The sequence below is a fragment of the Halichoeres trimaculatus genome, unplaced genomic scaffold (assembly GCF_033239565.1).
Source record: "Halichoeres trimaculatus isolate MK-OKI-2021-1 unplaced genomic scaffold, fHalTri1.1 fHalTri1_scaffold_4, whole genome shotgun sequence".
Classification (NCBI taxonomy): domain Eukaryota; kingdom Metazoa; phylum Chordata; class Actinopteri; order Labriformes; family Labridae; genus Halichoeres; species Halichoeres trimaculatus.
The window spans coordinates 26980987-26998160 of record NW_027437182.1 but is presented as its reverse complement, the minus strand read 5'-3'; the positions used below and the strand labels follow the sequence as shown (position 1 = coordinate 26998160).

The 17174-nt window shown below is 40.3% G+C and overlaps 2 protein-coding genes across 2 annotated transcripts; both read right to left on the bottom strand.

Annotated features, from left to right (window-relative positions):
* Positions 1-41: 41 nt before the first annotated feature.
* olfml2ba (olfactomedin-like 2Ba) lies at positions 42-9210 on the bottom strand. Its single transcript, XM_074667524.1, has 8 exons — positions 8630-9210; positions 8274-8537; positions 7905-8012; positions 6959-7126; positions 5674-5902; positions 4338-5330; positions 1285-1461; positions 42-1197 (listed from the first exon to the last, which is right to left on the bottom strand). The coding sequence occupies exons 1-8, from the start codon at positions 8795-8797 to the stop codon at positions 584-586; spliced, it is 2721 nt and encodes a 906-aa protein (XP_074523625.1). The 5' UTR covers positions 8798-9210; the 3' UTR covers positions 42-583.
* Positions 9211-10843: 1633 nt separating this feature from the next.
* On the bottom strand, positions 10844-17153 carry LOC141788614 (torsin-1A-interacting protein 2-like). The gene is made up of 8 exons (XM_074667526.1): positions 17014-17153; positions 16389-16481; positions 16193-16279; positions 16003-16077; positions 15612-15770; positions 13785-13934; positions 13486-13680; positions 10844-13358 (listed from the first exon to the last, which is right to left on the bottom strand). Exons 2-8 carry the CDS (start codon positions 16429-16431, stop codon positions 12595-12597), a joined length of 1473 nt encoding a protein of 490 aa, XP_074523627.1. The 5' UTR covers positions 16432-16481; positions 17014-17153; the 3' UTR covers positions 10844-12594.
* Between the last annotated feature and the right edge of the window lie 21 nt (positions 17154-17174).

The window sequence follows — 17174 nt, the reverse complement described above, 5'->3', positions numbered from 1 at the left end:
ACAAAAAACCTTTTTGACTATGACTGATTACCCAAACAAGACAACATTTTGTGTTAGCTTTTTGGACTTTATTGTACTTTTCTCAGAACAGTCTGATATGGAGGGATTAAGTGCTTTAACAAGACAAAGGTCAACAGCAATATCTTTGATATTACCACACAGAGGAGCTGTGGTATTTGAAGCAAAGTAAAAATAATTAAAAACAATATGCATGGAAAAAAATATCTCTTGGATTTGTTTTGAGGGATTGTTTCTGGTAAACCAGCTATTAAAGTTGTCACTGATTGAAGCCATGAGCTTATTGTTTCTACATTCACTGAAGCAATGAGGCTTTTGTTTTTACAGTAAGGCAGTATATACAGTACAACTAGAAATGTTGGTAGAGGAATTAGGCTCATCACATTTGTTTTAGGTAAAAATTTATATTTCCCCATGAGAACAAAAAGTCTTCTCTCATTATACAGTTACGTATATTTATACATTTGGCCCTTGTCTTTGTCTGCACTAAAGGCCGTGTGGACTGATCTACAATCCATTCAAACCATAGTATCAACTCTTTAAAATGACTAATGTTTCCCCCTTGCTAAGGGTCTACTAAGGCAAACTTGATGTCATATGTGACTTGATGTCCATTGTCCCAGGCGTATAAAAGTCCCTCTTTGGGATTGTAGTCTATCTGCGTGGTGTAGGTGTAGTTGTTGGTGAAGGGCATTCTGGGAATCATCTGAGTGTTTGTGTGCGTGTCAAAGGCGTACTCCAGGTTGGCTTCCTTCTTGTTGTGGCTGTCCACAGCATACAGGACGCCGCACACAATAAAGCAGTTCCCGTAGTGGTGTCTCCTGAGCCCTGTTCTCCAGGTGGTCTCCCTCTGCATGCTGAGGTCTGACGGGTTCAGTCGACTCAGAACAACCACTTCCTGTAAGAAACCCTCGTCATCCAGCGCTGGGTAGATGATCCACAGGCCGCTCTCATCCACGGCAAAGTCGATGTCAGAGTGGCTGCGCCATTCCCACGGTACAGAGGACTCTTCAAACAGAGCGTCATGCAGCATGGTCCAGGCGGCCACATAACGCAGGCGCAGGTCAAACTTGATGATGTCACGGGAGAAAGCACGGTTGTAGTAAAAAGCCCCATCATAGACGACGTGGCCTGTTCCAATCCAGTTGTAAGGAAGCTTGTATGAGTTGGTGAATCGTCCTGAAAAGGTTACAGAGCAGAGGAAGAACGAGAATCACCAGAGGAAGGGAGGAAAATATTATTTTGTGAAAAGTTACCCTGACTTACCTCCTTTGAAAACCTCCAGGTTGCGGAACTCCAGCAGGTTATTCCCGTAATAGAAGTTTGTGACATAAATTTTGTCGTCATCAGACTTTGGATCCTTCATCCATGCTCCTTCACTCCTGCCATAAGTATTGTGAGTCACTGGCTGTGAGATTGTTGCCAAAGTGTCCTTACACTCCCCTGAGAAAGAGTCGGAAAGTCACGGGTGAGGATTAAGACACATTTTAACATTATCCAGATCTACGTCACAGAGTCTAAAATAATTAGAGGCTTTGTTTTAACTAGCTTCATTCATGGAAAGAGTGAGGGAGCCACACAGGACTGAGGACTGAAATTGCAAAGTTTGAAAATCCAAAGAACAACACCCACTGCCTTCTCTTTTTATGACAAGCTTAGACAAGAGTTCAGGAGTGATGTCATCCCTTTTCATTTAGTATGTCAAACTAATAACAGCAAATCTGAACTTGAAAGTCACAGTATGTTTCTTATTTTAGCAGCTTGTTTGATTGAAGGCGTTTGTAAGTAACGGCTGACTTGTTTGCAAGCCTCTCCAGCTCTGATGATCCTGAGAGCTAGATCTCAACATCAACAACATGGATGGAGATAAAGTTTTCTTTCGGCAATCATGGTCCAGTCGAAGGACTAAGCCTGCTGATTTTTCCTCCTTCACCAGTCAACCTTTTAGCTTTCAGAGAAATGTCTCTTCAAGACTTTGAGGGGTTGCCTTGAAGTTTGGAATAGCCATCAATCATGTAAGGATTTTTACTGACTTGGATGAACTTCAGACATCTTCTATCTTATGTAATACTTTGATTTATGATCCATTAAAGGCAATATGATGAACATTCCCACCAGTCAAAGATTCACTCTACATTTAGTATTGAATGGTATCCTAGCATGCAAGCTAACATGCTAAACTCAAATAGGTAGCATACAGTCATTTTATAGTCTCAATTTAAAAAAACAATTGGAACACTGCATAAAATATTGATTAAAAACAGAATATCAAGATTGAGTCAGTTCAAGGTGTTACATAGAATTCACTACTCCAACGATAGACTAGCCAAAATATACCCCACTATCAAGCCTAATTGCCCTTGATGCAATAACCCAGTCTCACTAGGCCATATGTTCTGGTCTTGTCCCCACATGGTTGACTTCTGGTCCTTTGTATTTAATTGCCTTTCTGCTTTGTGTGACATGGCTCTTAGGCCCAACCCACTCACTGCAATTTTTGGAGTAACACCTATTGAAACCCATGCTACAAATGCTCAGAAAACGGCAATTGCATTTAGCAGCCTTATAGCACGCAGACTCATCTTATTGAATTGGAAATCTAATCAACCTCCTTCTTTCAGAAAATGGGTTAGTGAGCTGCTGTCTCTGTTACAACTAGAGAAAATAAGGTACACACTGAGAGGATGCCCTGATAAGTTCATCAAAGTATGGTCTCCGGTTGTCCAATTTATAAAAAAAAAAAAAATAAAAAAAAAAGTCTCTTTGATGCCAATGTTAACCTGTTTCTGCAATACATTATTAAAATAAAATGAATCCCTTACTGTTTCATTTAAGTTTCAGTTTTGTCTATGTTTTTATTCACTCGTGAATTTAAATATTCAACCTTTGCATCCTGTTTTGTGTTTATTTAGTATTATGTTTATTTATTTATCTAATGTCAATTAACACCTCTGCTCAACTGTAATGATCACTTTTGGCTAGGGTTGTGCTCTTGGTCATTGGGGGTTCATGAGGGTTTATGGATGGGTTTAAAGTTTTCATTGTCTGTACGAGTTCAGTATGTACAGTTTGATATTATGTATGTATATCTGTATGTATATATGTTACATAACCTAAAAACCTTTAAATAAAGTTATATATAAAAAAAACAATATCAAGGTTTGCAAATTGTTTAAAAGACAGCATATCAACTTTTAGGAACAAATTCAGTTTTGCTAAAAATATATTCTCGTTTAGATTGTTGTAAATGTGAACAGTTATAAGGAATGTCATAATTTAGAATGCACAATACCGCTGGTAGTTCTGATTTTCGGCTTAAAAAACATTTGGCAAACCCTGAATCAAAAATATCACATGATGAATGAAACCCAAAACTGTTGAACACCACTTTAAATCCTATTTCAGGCAAAAATGGGGCATTATTTTACTTGCAAGACTCTAGAAACATGTCTTTTCTGTTCCCAAATGTTAACAGTAAAAAAGAGAGTTGATGCAGAAAAAGATAAACACGCCCCTGTGCCATCTGTGTTGATGTGCATTGCTGACACCAAGTTAGGAATATTGTTCATAAAACGATAAAATGTTCAGTTTCAATATGTGCTGTGTTTTCCATGCACTGCTTTCAATTATAAAGGTTTTAATTATTGCAAACCATTAAATTCTATTTTTAGTAACATTTTACACTGAATTCTAAGTCATGCAAAGAATCTCTATGCAGTCATTATTGCATCCCGAAACTATACACTGTCATTATGTGTTGGGAGAGGATAAGAAAGCACAAGTGCCAGGTGTTGGTTAAATATATGTGGCACATTCAGATTGGAAACCAGAGAAAAGCTTCTGCAGCTGCAAAATGTTTGTTGAGGAACTTTGAAAAATGATCAACTTTGAAGCAGATTACAAATTTTTCCTGAGATTCACCCTGCATGAAAAGATGCACTATTCAAATAATTGTCTGATGGTGCCCACTGACTATTTAATAGAGTTTGAGGTTAAGACACTTATGCTTTGTGAAAATGCTCTAGCTTAACACAAGATGTAAGCATGTCAGCTTTAGCATTAAGCTAAATGTTTACTCATGTCAGTACAGCTTCTCAGAGCAGCTTACGTAGCTGTGGACTCTTCATCTTTTTTAAATAACCTTTCTTTAGACAAGTCTATCATATTACAAACAAAATGACATTTTTCCAAAAGTTTTACTGAGGGTTGTTTATGTTTAGGAGTAAAACTTTATTTGGTATGAAGTAATCATAGAAAAATAGACATTAATTACAACCTAAATTTCACTCGAGATGTCTTTTAACCGATAACCTCCTCACCTGTTTTCCTCGGTGTGGATTCCTCCTGCCTTTGCATTGGCTCTTCAGAAACTGGATGCCCGTCCTCCCCATCTTCCTCCTCCCAGCTGATCTTGTATTTCCGTCTGACTTGAACACCCTGTCTGGTAGAAGTTGTTGTAGTGGTACTGGTGGTGGTGGTAGTGGTAGTGGTTGTAGCTAATGTAGAGGTAGTCTCGGGTACGGTGACAGGCAGAGATGTGCTGGGATGGGTAGTGATCAACCTCTGGGTGGTAGGAGGCAGAGTAGAGCCTGGAGAGAAGGTTGATGTGGTTCCTTGGTCTGTTGTTGTGGTTGCAGCAGCCAGAGTGGAGGCAGCTGCTGTGGTCATGGCAGCTTGAGTCGTGACGCCCACGGTGGCAGTTGGGCTTATGGTTGAAGATTCTGTGGTTGGGTTTGGTGCAAATGTGCTCAAATGCGTGGCAGTATTGCTAGGTATGGTTAGCATTTGGTCTTTTACTTTAAGAGTTGAAGTTTCCATTGCAGTTGGCTGCATACTTGTTGCAATCGCCGGTTGGATTTCCGTTGTGGTTGGATTTCCAGATGGCTGGGTTGTGTTTATCGTCCCTTTGGTTGTCTCCTTGGCAGTGATGCTTAAAGAAGTGCCGGTTGGTTCCTTTATCAAAGGAATTGATGATTTAGTGATCCAAGCAGAGACTTTTTGAGTGGTTAGAGATGGAGTGTTTGTGGTTGTTTGGCCAAACGTGACTGATGTGTCACTCTGTATATCCCTCAACGTATCCACTGATTTGGTTCCAGCGCCACTGATGAAGTCGTTCTTTGAAGTGGGCTCAGTTTCTTTGATTTCTTCTAACTCGCTGGTCTTCTTGGAATTGTGGAAAAGACCTGTCTTCTTTGGTCGAGGTGATCTTGGTCCGGCCCTTGCTCTGGGTCGAGGGGCTCTGTGTTGGAGAAGATTCTCCTCAAGAAAGAGGTTAATTGGGCCATCACCACTGAATCCATGATATTCAAAAACTGGAAAAGAGAAGGGAAAGTACAAGGTCATTTTTTTTCCTTTTTTGACTATCCAATGGTTTTATCCTCTGTTTGCCGAAACTTGCTCAGAAGTAGGCAGTAAACTTGTAATAGTGGGGAGGTTTGAAGCAGCTGACAGAGCGGCTCACAGGCAGTCGTGACAGCCAGCTCAGATAAGCACCAAGCTTTTGTGACTTTCTTTCCGTTCAACCCTGGAAATCAATCTGAGTTGATTTTCCATCCAAACCACTCAAACTATTCCGTTCGCAGTGTGTTTGAATGAGGAATTTGGAAAGTATACTTTCAAAGCAAAGTGGTAAATTGGTTGATCACTTGAACTTACAGTTCTCTCCAGGCTCCCCGTCATCTGCCACCATTGGATCCGGCTCAGATTTATAAAACGTCATCCCTCTGATGATCATTCCATTGGGGCCAGACTTTGACACCTGAGACGCCTCCTTGTTAGCCACATTTTTTGGAGTCACCTGAGGTCTGACCTCAATGATCTGAGCAGAACCATCTGTCTTTGGGATGGATGGATTTTTCCCAATAAACTTCTCCTCATAGTTTCCCTGTGAGTGGACAGAGAGATTTTTAGTGTAATTTGATAATGTGAGGGATGTTTCAGATTCACATTCATCCAATTAATTTGGAAAATTTGGAAATGTCACAAAGGGAGCATTTTATGCAAGGGTATTTCATGTTTTTTCTTTTTTTAGTGAGCTCCTGGGAACATTAAGACATTACTACAAGAAAAAGAAACTGATGGTCTATGCATAAACCAAAGTTTTGCAAGACTGTTATCATTCTCTGTGATTATGTTTCTTTTGGCAAATTCAAAATTGAGGTTATAATTCTTTTTTTTTTTAAATAAAGAAAACGGTGAGTTTGGTAAGTTTTCATTAATTCCGTTGCATTGTACTGTTTAAGTTATGGATAGGGTGAGAAAAAATAGACTAAAGTTGTTTATTAGCAAAGATGATATTTAGATTTTCTGAAAGATAAAAAAACAAAAAACGTTTTCTTTATGTTCTTCTATTTTTTGTCAACCTTTTTTCACGTGTTCTTTTTGCTAAATATCAAAGTAGTGTTAATCTCATCTGTGTATGAAACTTGGGTCCCCTTCACAGTGCTGAACAGGGTCGTTCATTTACATTACAAATGTCATAAACCAGTCACTCACTGGTTTAAGGTCAACTGCTGTCCAATGAGGTTGTACAACCTCTTGAATCACCTGTTAAGGCTTCAAATATTTGGTCCTTTATCATGAAAACGATTACTCTATAAAAGTGTTTCACTGGGTGGAAATAACACATAATTGTTGCTTTTGTTTCAATCTAGAGTTTGACAATGTCTCGTAAGTCTCAGCAGCACCATGAGAGTCCGATCAGTTCTTTAACATGTTCATTGACTAATTCAGTTAAACCAGTGATTGCCTACACCACTTTTGTTTTTTCTTTAAAAATAATGTTTCAGGTATTCTGGTATAAAGCATCAGGATCCGTCTTATGTCACAAAAAATAACCATAACATTTTGCCATTTTGAGCTGTGAAGGAACCATGTTATGATAGTAGATAAGTTTCTGTCTTTGAATCCTGTGATATCAGCATTAAGATGTCAAACTAACCTCAGGGTTTTTGTACACGGCAGCCCCGTTGACCCCACTGACTCTCTTCTTGTCCTGCTGCTGTGGTTCTGGAGTGGGTGGGGGTTCGGTCACATCCCCCTGGACCTGAGGGCTTTCCTGGGGCTTAACTACATCCAAAGTGTTGTTCAGAGGCACCACCTTCATGGACTGATACACAAAATTTGAACAACTTTAATACAGAGCATGAAGACCAGATAGATGGTTAAATAAAGGTTGGTATCAGGATCCTGAAACTGAAACACGGGGTGAAGCTCAGATACTATAAGACTTAAGATGCTTTTAAAACACTTTACACTAAAGAGATACTTTATGATGTAGCCTTACTAGTATACAAGTCAGAAATAGAGCAGTATTCTTGTAGCTTTCTTGCTCATATCCAGAAGTCGGTTTAAGCTGTTCGCCTTTTGATACCGCATAGTAAAATACATAAAATTAGTCAGAATTGTTCCGTTGTGGATGGTGCCAAAATAAGATAATCCAATCAGGTATTCAGGTACCAACAGTATTTTTTTTTAAATCCAAATCACCTACTAACTCAGCCCCAAAATGGAGTGTCAAATCCAATCTTATTGAGGGATTGTATTAAAGATACAATTTCAGTTTTACAATTGATCTGAAGTGGTTCAAGAGGTGAGATCACAGTCACTCATGGTACAAGCACAGCTAAAAAATCACTCTGCTCCTGATCAGGCTTGTAACCCATCCATCTCGAGCAAACTCTGTAACCTAGAAATACTGCTTTTTCTGATTGACAATAACTGAGTGGAGTGCTACCCTACCAGGTCCAGCCCTGATTACAGCTGAACACTGGCACAGAGAGTCTTTAGAGTTTGAAAAAGCTCCCACTGTCAGCACACTCATATCCATGTAGTTTGACCAACACCTTTTTGACAGTCCGCAAACTGAAGATAGTTTTTTACTGCACCTTTTCAATGTTTTCCACGCGACCCAGGATCTTTGTGGTCATGGAGTGCAGCTTGAGTAGATCCATACCATAGAAGGAACCCTCCAACAGCTCCAGGATAGTGGACAGCTGGAACAATCAAGTGGATGCCGTCAGAGGGGTGTTTGACCAATTAGAGACATGTCAACATGTCAAAATAGGCCCCTGCCCAGGAGTTTATTTTAATTTTGATAAAAGAGATCGTCCCCTCCTTTATTTGAAATAAATAACATCACTACACTCAACAATCCAGGACGAGACAGAAGCCTTTATCCTCTTGGATCTTGCGCATCAGGGGGATCTAGAGGCCTTAATGTGTATGAAATTCAATGGACAGGATGAAATCTTCACCTTGACATTTTCTTTCCCAGCTTCCCTAAGTTTTTGCAACCTGAACTCTCCCTCGCACGGGTTGACAGCTGACGGCGGAGCGATGCAGGCGCACTTGCACTCTGGTCCGGATGTGATGGTCTCCACGGTGTAGAAGTCCTGCGCAGTGGCGCTCCCTTCTTCTATCCGCTTGCAGGCGCTCCTGCTCAGGGGTCTGACAACACATTTACAGCGACAGTCAGAGCCTTCCGAGAGGGCTTTCACTTTGTCATAATCACCCAGCAGCTATAAAGAGAAGAGGACGGATGCATTTCCAACCAGGTTCACACACGTTTGAATTTTTTCGCACAGAATTATAGCCATGTATTTCCACCTACCTTTGAGAGGATGCTCTCCTGGTCTTCAGTTCCCTCCGGCAGCCTGTCATCCTGCTTTGCCCAAATCTCATACTGTGACCCGGGATCTTCAGCCCCGGCCGCTGGCGCTGCAGAGCCCCGCGGGAAAAGCGCGCAGCTCACCACAATGGCAATGCATAGTTTCAACATGCTGTGGAGCTCACGGTGCACCGAATTAATGAATTATCTTTTCAAGTTTTTCAGCAGGCACAGCCTGTCAGGAAAAGATTTAGCTGCCAAGAAAATCTCATCGCCAGCACCCGGCTCAAAATTACACAGACATATCCAGAGGTGTCATCTGGTAGATCAAGCCTTATGAAGCGAGGTGATTTCTTTCATTGCCACTGAACGCGGGATCAATCAGAGTGGAGAGAGAGCGTGCAGACCGTGAGAGAGCAGCCGGCATCTGCTGCAGCTGCAACGCTGACAGGAGGCGGACCCGACCGCACTGAAGGAGGAGTCCAGCTGGTTCAGGGGACTCCGCAAACATGACGGGCAGCAGGAGTCTTTGTCATCATGAGTTAAATCAGACAGAGCTGGCGTTAAATCTTCAATTACCCACGAGATTCCACCTGTAGTTTACTGTCCTGAAGCATATATCCGGTTCAATACATAACAGCAGCTTGTTGCATGTTGGCAGGTTGCTGGAGTTTCAGCTGAGCTTTTGCTGCCCTCTAGCTGCAGGAGTAAGTAACTTAGCCACTAAAATATAATTTAGAGAGCACTTTTAAAACGCTTGGTTATAAGGTGCTTCACTTCAAAAGCTCAGAAATAAAACTGATCAAACCCCTGCCAAATAATCCACAAATCATCTGAGTGGACAATGGGTGGAAAATGGAAACAAGGGATATGACTGAAACTGGGACCATTGATGGAAGTGCTTTGATTAAAATTATCTGAAAAAAAAAAAACAAAAAAAAAAACAAAAAAAAACTTTTCTTAAGTCACAAAGCTCTGAAGAATCTGCAGAGAGATGGGGGGGAAATCTAATGGTGAAGCAGTACAGCTAGCTGGATCAGATGGTAATATGGAAGTGGTGAAGTTTGATCTCTAGCAGACATCATGTTATTTTAAGTATGATAAAAATTTCAAAATCCTCAGGGGTTGGGCAGCGCAAACAGAGTTTTGAGTACATTCATCATTCTGAAAATCAACCTGGGATTGTTACTTTGGATCGACCCAGAGAAGCTGGCAGTTTGAGTGTCTTTGATAAATGAATAGAGCAGAAACACTTGAGTGAAAGACACGTCCAGTTGGTAGAAAAAGCCAACCTACATTTTTTGGCCTAAAACAGTATTTCCAGTTTTAGGGACCTAATATAGTGAGTTAGCCCAGCCAGCTAAGCTACTCGTCTGCTTTATAAGTCTTTGACGAGTTACTAAAACTTATATTTTTAAGTTATTGTTCATTACGACAAGCATTAGTTCCATAAACTCACATTTCTTTGTTGGAAAATGTGGGAAGGCCAACTTTCTGAGCTGGCATTTGTCACTCTGTGAATTCAAACTCACTTACAACAACATACAGAAAGGAAATCAAATTAATGATGTTATGTTATTACAATGTGAACTCATTAGTTACTACAACTTTAAGTTAGTTAATAGAAGTAAAGGCTTTAATTTATTCCCGTGTAAAATGAAAAGTAACCACAAATTACGGTTAGTTACTTGAGGTTAAGACTTTAAATTGTTACAGCTTGAAAACATGAGTGCAACGTCCAGTTGAGTAAACACAAACTAAAATTGTAAGATCAGCAAACTCAAAAGCAAAACTCAAAAATTTCAGTTAATGAGCCTAACTCAAAATTTTGTGCAAGTTTGTTGCCTTACAATTTTGAGTTTTCTAAACTTTTCCTTTTTTTTTTGCTGTGTATGACTTATAAATGTCAATTAGTGTAATCAATGTTCCTCATAAAAAACACAGATATTGCGCAAAAAAGTTACAATAATATGATAATAGCAGTCTGCTACACTGTAAAAGTGACATTTTAAATGATTTCAAACCAACTGACCCAAAGACATACTTATAGAGGAAAACAAGATGGTTGAAAAAATGGAAGAAATGTCAAAAAAATACTGTTACACCAACAGAAAAGGAAACTACACCTTTAAACAAGCATCTAACATATTGTTCTAACAAGTTTAAAGCAAATCTTTTATTTGGACATCATTCCAACCCTAATCTGTCAGTGCCCTCAAAATTAAAGGAGATGCAAAATCAAGAACAGATGTGAACAGATTATTAAAAAAAACATCTGATCATTGATACTGACGGGAAGAGGAGGGGTGATGGCCTGACCAGTGAAACTTGAGGTGAAGTTGGCTTTAGATGGCTCATAAAAGATGCAAGATTGAACTGAATGTTTATGGGTTGTAATACAATAACGATCTGTCTACTATAACACATTTATGGTTGGATACATAATCAAACTTGTTCAATGAGTTAATGGACTTTAGAGTAAAAACCAGGTCATGGGTAAACCCAAGATAATGTGTGGAATCTGAGCTTTACTGTGCAAGGTCAAAGTGCAAATGTAAAAATAAATAAGGTAAATCAATCCGTGACTTGATCAACTTGATGGTTGAAATCTCTTGCAAATGTAGCAAAATCAAATTTAAATTTGGTAACCAGGCCAGTTAACTTAGCAGCAGTCAGACAGTCATTGCAGAGTAGGCAAAGTGCCACCAGAGGGCAGTATATCCCTTCTTTCAGCCATGTCTCTGTGTCAGAGAAGCTAAAGGTGTTAGGCTGTAATCATTGATGCATAAAGATTTGTTAGACACAGACTGCGAATTTAAGAGGCCAGAAACAACAGTAGTATCGTGAGCTTAACTGGTACAGCAGACAGTGATCAGGTTTTGTGGCACGCTGACCTCTTGGCCACGCCACCCCTGTAAAAGAGATCTAGACCTTGATGGGTTCCCCTCTGGTTAAATAAAGGTCAAGTACAAAAAATTCAAAGATATGAAAAGCTGGTGAAACTGAAAAGATAGATGGATCTGAGGGAAAGGAAATGGAAAGAGCAATGGGCGGAGAGAAGAATGAGTGGAGCACATTGTGTTTTTGTGATGGAGGACAGGAGAAAGGGAGGTAACTGCAGCAGTTGGGCTAAAATGACAGAGTGATGGCATCACTGAAGCACATGACTGATTATTGAATGTCTACGATCACAGTATAGGGTATGATAGGAGGGCGAGGAGAGGATGTGCAAGAGCTACCTGGGCTGGAGGACCTTCTGTAGAAAGGCCGTTAAGGTACGGTGTGCACTACAATGACTAAAATCAAAATATCATTGCTTTATTGTAAATTAAGGCACTTCTGATCTATCTACACATTAACATTATATTGTCCCTCATGTTTCACTTAATTTTTGTGTACAGAAATTTGAATGTGAGACATTTAGCTAAGGCATGTGGTGCCATGATTACAGAAAACTACAGAAACATATTTCCAGTAAATAATAAACCCTTTGGTAAGATACTAAAACAAAAGCTCTTCTTTATTACTCTTTCTGACCATTATCCATAGGAGAACAATCAGGCTTAAAATTAAATAACTTTACAAATTTACACAAATCGCAGTAGGAAACACCAAGATTAGACACATTCTCAGAAATCCTCAAAATCTCCACCCTGGTACTGTTTTTAAGTTTTTCATTATTTACATTTAAAAACTTAAGAAGCACATTTGTTTTGCAATCTTATAATAAATGTCTTTTGAAGTGGATATAAACATCCCTTGGTGTGCTGCTGGGAGTCTTAATTAAAAACTTAAGCCTTTGTCTGTAGTAAGCCTCAATCTACTTCATGGAAGAAAAACCTTTAGGGCCTCTACGACTAGTCTCAGGATGACGGAGGTCCCACAATGTGACATTTTAGAAACAAGCAGAACAGTTCAGTGCTTTGACTTGGAGTTAAACAGAAAATGAAAATGAAAAAGCATGTCCTCTAGCATCCCTCCAGCTCAATCTTTTTCACCGCTGCCACCGGCAAGATTAGGTGAGAAATTCGACTCCACAGTCCACCATACTTGTCCAGATCCATCCTGTCATAAGATACTGGATGGTCATCAGACAGGAACTTCTTCTGAAGGTGGTCATCAACCATCTCCTCCACAGCACTTAAACGACTCGTTGCAGGAATCTCCTCTTCTTCCCCCAGCAGCACTGTGAAGATCAGGAAAGTTTTCTTGTATGCAGCGTTCTCATGGTCGCAGTAGCGGTAAAAAATGAGCGTGGAGCTTGGTGGCAGCTCCTCGAAGCGATGAATGACAGCAACGGGTTTGTCCCCTTCAAAGGCTCTTTGCAAGTTTCTGTCTATGTCCAGTTTGACCTGGTCGCTGTCCTGGCTGGCTTTACTAGCTCCATCAATGTGAAGGACAGAGGCATTAAAAGCGGATGAGAAGGCAGAAGCCATGCCTTGAGCCAGGCAGTGCAGTGTCCTCTCTCCTCGGAAGCCAGCAGTCAGGATCAGGCTGACTGGCTCTGTGGGCTGAGCTGTCTGGAGGTGTCTCACCAGGTGGATTTTGCTCCTTTTCCAGAGTTCAAAACGTTGGTCAGGGAACCGGGTCACTAATTCTTCCATGTGCCTGAGGAAGATGTCAATTTGCTGCTCATCATTTTTCTGGGGTTGAGTTTCCCAATAAGGGAGACAGTAATGGGTCAGGATGGCAAGAACCAAAACAAATACTGGAATCAGGTATATCTTGTTTCCTGTGGAGAGAGGACACCAGTTTATGGTGACACACAAGTTGTGTTCTCTATTCAACCAATAAGACCATGACACCACCACACCAAGAAATCAGCGAAGTCAAGAAAGAAGTAGAAAGAATTGAATTACCACTAAAAATTCCAACATGCTCCTCCGTGGTAGGACCAATGGTTTCCACATCACTTCTCTGCTGAAGTATCTGCTGTCCCGCTGAGCTTTTTGGTTGTAATAATGCATGGGTGGAGGTTGACTTCCCATCCTCTTCTTTATCTTCTTCATTTTCTGCATCCTCTGCCAAATCGTCCCCTGGGCTCCTTCTTACAACTGACCAAATGAATAAAAAAAATACACAAGCTGACATCCTGACAGAAAACCCCTGAAGCTAAACATCAGAAAGTAGACCGCCAAACAAAAAGATTCAGACTCACCCTCCTTTTCTTCAGTACTTCTGTTGACTATGTCCAGTGATTCTTCATTAATTTTTTCTTCTTTGGGTCCATCTACTTGGTCATACGTTCTGTCACCCTGGGGAGTTGTGATTTCTTGTGCTGCAGTTCCTCCAGTGGGGTGTTCTTCCGCTAAGATTACAAGAACTCAACTTAACACTTTTATTTCAAGGTTTACATTTTAAGAGATATTTAAAAAGATTATATTAATCCAAAGTTAGATTTGTTTTAACATGATTATTGATGTTGATATATCCACTGGTGGTGTTTTCCCTGCTCAGTTGTCGTGGAGGGACAGTATTTTTTTTTACATTTTACAGTTTTATTTAACAGACGCTTTTGTCCAAATGGGATGAACAACACAAGCAAGAATTTTGACAGAAGGGAAAACCTTAGTCAGTGTGAAGAAGTGCTAAAAGCTATTTGGATGTAGGTGCTGCCGTCAAATGCAAGAATGTTTTCAAGTTTTGACCATGACTTCATCAGAGCTGTCTTCAAAGCGGTGACACTGCTGTGAGATACTCTTGAGACCTCCCTCTCCAGGATAGACCAGATCACAAAGTCCATTGGATTGATGTCTGGACTTGACGGAGGCCACATGTTCTTGTCCCAGAAGCCAGGAAAGTGCTGCTTGCACCAGGCCTGTGTGACATTGGATGTGTGAGCTGCTGCTCCATCTTGTGTGAAGACATACTGGTTTCTAAACGCGTTGGTTCACCAAGGCAACACTATTTCTTTAAGCATTTGAAGGTACACCTGGCTGTTCACTTTCACACCCTCCTGAATGAAGACCAAAGGAGACTTTGAGCCATCAGATGCAACAGCAGCCCACACCATGACTCCAGCTGCTTCTGACGACCAATGAGCTCTGCATCCTTCAGGTAGGTGCTGTGCACTATGAGCATAAACCCTGTCATTCTGGGAACTGACCACTGCCTGAACGGTGAAGATCTTCTCATCAAACCAAACCAGGACTTTGTCTGCGGCACTCTGGATCTCCTGCAGCATCATTTTCCCCCTGTCAAGACGTTTTTCTTAGACGCGGCTGAAATCAGTTTTCTGTGTTGCATTTTTTGTGCTTTCAGTCGGAGATCCTGTTTGATGATTCTTCTCAGTGAAGCTCTTGAGATGTTTCACTTCCTTTGCTGTTGCCCTCATGCTTCTGCGAGGATTCCTTTGGATTCTCTTCCTCACCATCTCAACAACCCTTTTGGTCTGGACTGAACGTTTTCTTCCAGGGATTGGCTTGCTGGTGGTATTGCCAGTCTCCTTGTATCGTTTCATGACATTGTAGACAATCTTACGACAAACATTCACCTTTTTCATGATTTGCTCTGTTGTCAGTCCAGCCTCCTTCAAGGCCACAATCTGGTCTCGCTTACTCTTTGATGCCGTACTCAACAACCATTAGGAGTAAACAAATGAACTCAGGTACATCAAAAGCTATACCTTTTAAGAGAAACTATCCAAAATTTTAAGTTTCTGGGAGAAAAGCTAAGCTAACAAAACAGAGATATACAATGGGTAAATCTTTCTGGCCCACCCTGCAACCAAGTAACCGTTACAAGACACAAGTGCAGAATATCTCGGATAATCAGCAAGCCTACACTGTGCCAACCAATTTAAGTATGTGAACAGGAAAAAAATAGTTGTCATGGTTAAATGATTTATGTGACTGATGAATTAGTTGTAGGATATTCTTAAGGATAACAAAACAATTACCCCGGCTCTATCAAGCATCCTAGTACAATAAATAACATTGCTTCTTTGTTTAATTGTTTGTCATAATATGTTCACAGAAACACTCACCGTTAATCCCCTCAGTGTCATTGGTTGTCTGCTCTATTCCAAAATCACCACGACCTCCATTATCAGCCTGTGTCAGGGTGCTTCTGTCCTCCAAAGTTTGCATCCTTTCATTTTCTGGAGAGGGTGAGCTTTCTGTAAGAGGTGCCATCTTCTCTTCAGCTGAAGTAGGGCATGATCAATTATTATAAGTTTGCATGATGAACAGACGGCACATTAAAAAGTACACAATAAAACTGACAAATAGCTAGGGAAGATTTTATTTACTGATAACTTGATAAAATCCCCTAGCCATTTCTCCGTGAACATGATGTTTTTACATGAAAGTGCATTGGATTGAAATACAAAAAAAAAAAAAAACACAATAGAACATTGATGTAACTTAATTACTTACTTTCCATGCCAGGCAGCTTGTTGTCTGCACTTGTGTCATTTGTGGGCCCACTGTTTGTGCATTCTGATGATGAAGCTAAATGTTGAGTTACACAGAAACCATACTGGATTAGTACATAAATACATAATGTAGAAGCAAGTTGGTATAGTTACATTAGTTGGAGACTTTTGACCTTCCTCATATCACTCACCCTGTGGGTTTACATTCACAATCTCTTCTTGTTTGTATCCATCACCTGATGATTCATGGCTTGTAGTTAACAGTGTCTCTTCTGTTTCTGTATTTGAAAAAGAAAATTATACAAAGGAAAAAATAAACTCTTGACATTTTACATCACTAGTTCGTATAAAGATCATTTGGTCTTTGCTAAAATGGAGTCTCCGTACCTGCTGTTTGTTGATGTTGGTTATCTGAAGATTGCTCTTCCATGTCTGTGGGTAGGGTACCTCTGAGAAGGCAGCCGGCGCGGTCTTTCAAGGCTGCTTTCACAAAAGATGCAACATTTGTTCAAATCTATGTTAAACACATCTCAGTAGATGTAATGAACAACGATTTTCCGTTTTCCAAGGACAGCTTAGAAACAACTAGTTCCAAGCTTACTTCTTTCCTACGTAATTTATTGTTGTTGGTTTGACTTGATTGTTATCTGTGACCATTTAACACTAACTGAAAATCTTAAAATGCCACAGTGATCGCTTTCAGGCTGCGCTGTCGTTTTTCCAATCTGAATTGCCTTCTGTTAACGAAATCTTAAAGCACACATCTTACAGCACAGCAGAAAATAATGCAGAAGTAGAAAGTTATCAAACAGCGACGTGGCTAGCAGCTGTATTGACAACCAAGATATGGTGAAGAGACGCTAGCTGATTAAGCTAGCAAGCAACAGCGAAACAAACATTGTCTAGTCTGATAGAAACGACTCAAAGAAAATATTTAAATGTTTTTGAGTGCAAGCTAACCATAACCAAATTCACCCTTTGTTATACGGCTACGAAATACAAAAAACATTACCCTTTTGATATCTTTATAGTCAGAGGTGTCAAACCGCACTGACAGGTCAACAACATTCAGGCGGAACTGTAGGCAGTGCTCGTGCTTCGGTGGGGATAACTTCCGGCCCTCAACACCGCGGTCCTGTCAAAAATGTTTCCCCATGCAATAACAGGGAAGTC

Bases quoted from the DNA above. Each gene is read 5' to 3' on its own strand.
- olfml2ba (XM_074667524.1), bottom strand. From the start codon at position 8,797: ATGTTGAAACTATGCATTGCCATTGTGGTGAGCTGCGCGCTTTTCCCG. The intron at 8,538-8,629 runs GTAGGTGGAAAT...TTCTCTTTATAG, and splicing joins AGGAGAGCATCCTCTCAAAG to CTGCTGGGTGATTATGACAA. The intron at 5,331-5,673 runs GTAAGTTCAAGT...TCTCTTTTCCAG, and splicing joins CGGGGAGCCTGGAGAGAACT to TTTTTGAATATCATGGATTC.
- LOC141788614 (XM_074667526.1), bottom strand. From the start codon at position 16,431: ATGGAAGAGCAATCTTCAGATAACCAACATCAACAAACAGCAG. The intron at 16,280-16,388 runs GTACGGAGACTC...TTTCAAATACAG, and splicing joins CCAACATCAACAAACAGCAG to AAACAGAAGAGACACTGTTA. The intron at 16,078-16,192 runs GTGAGTGATATG...CTCAACATTTAG, and splicing joins TGTGAATGTAAACCCACAGG to CTTCATCATCAGAATGCACA.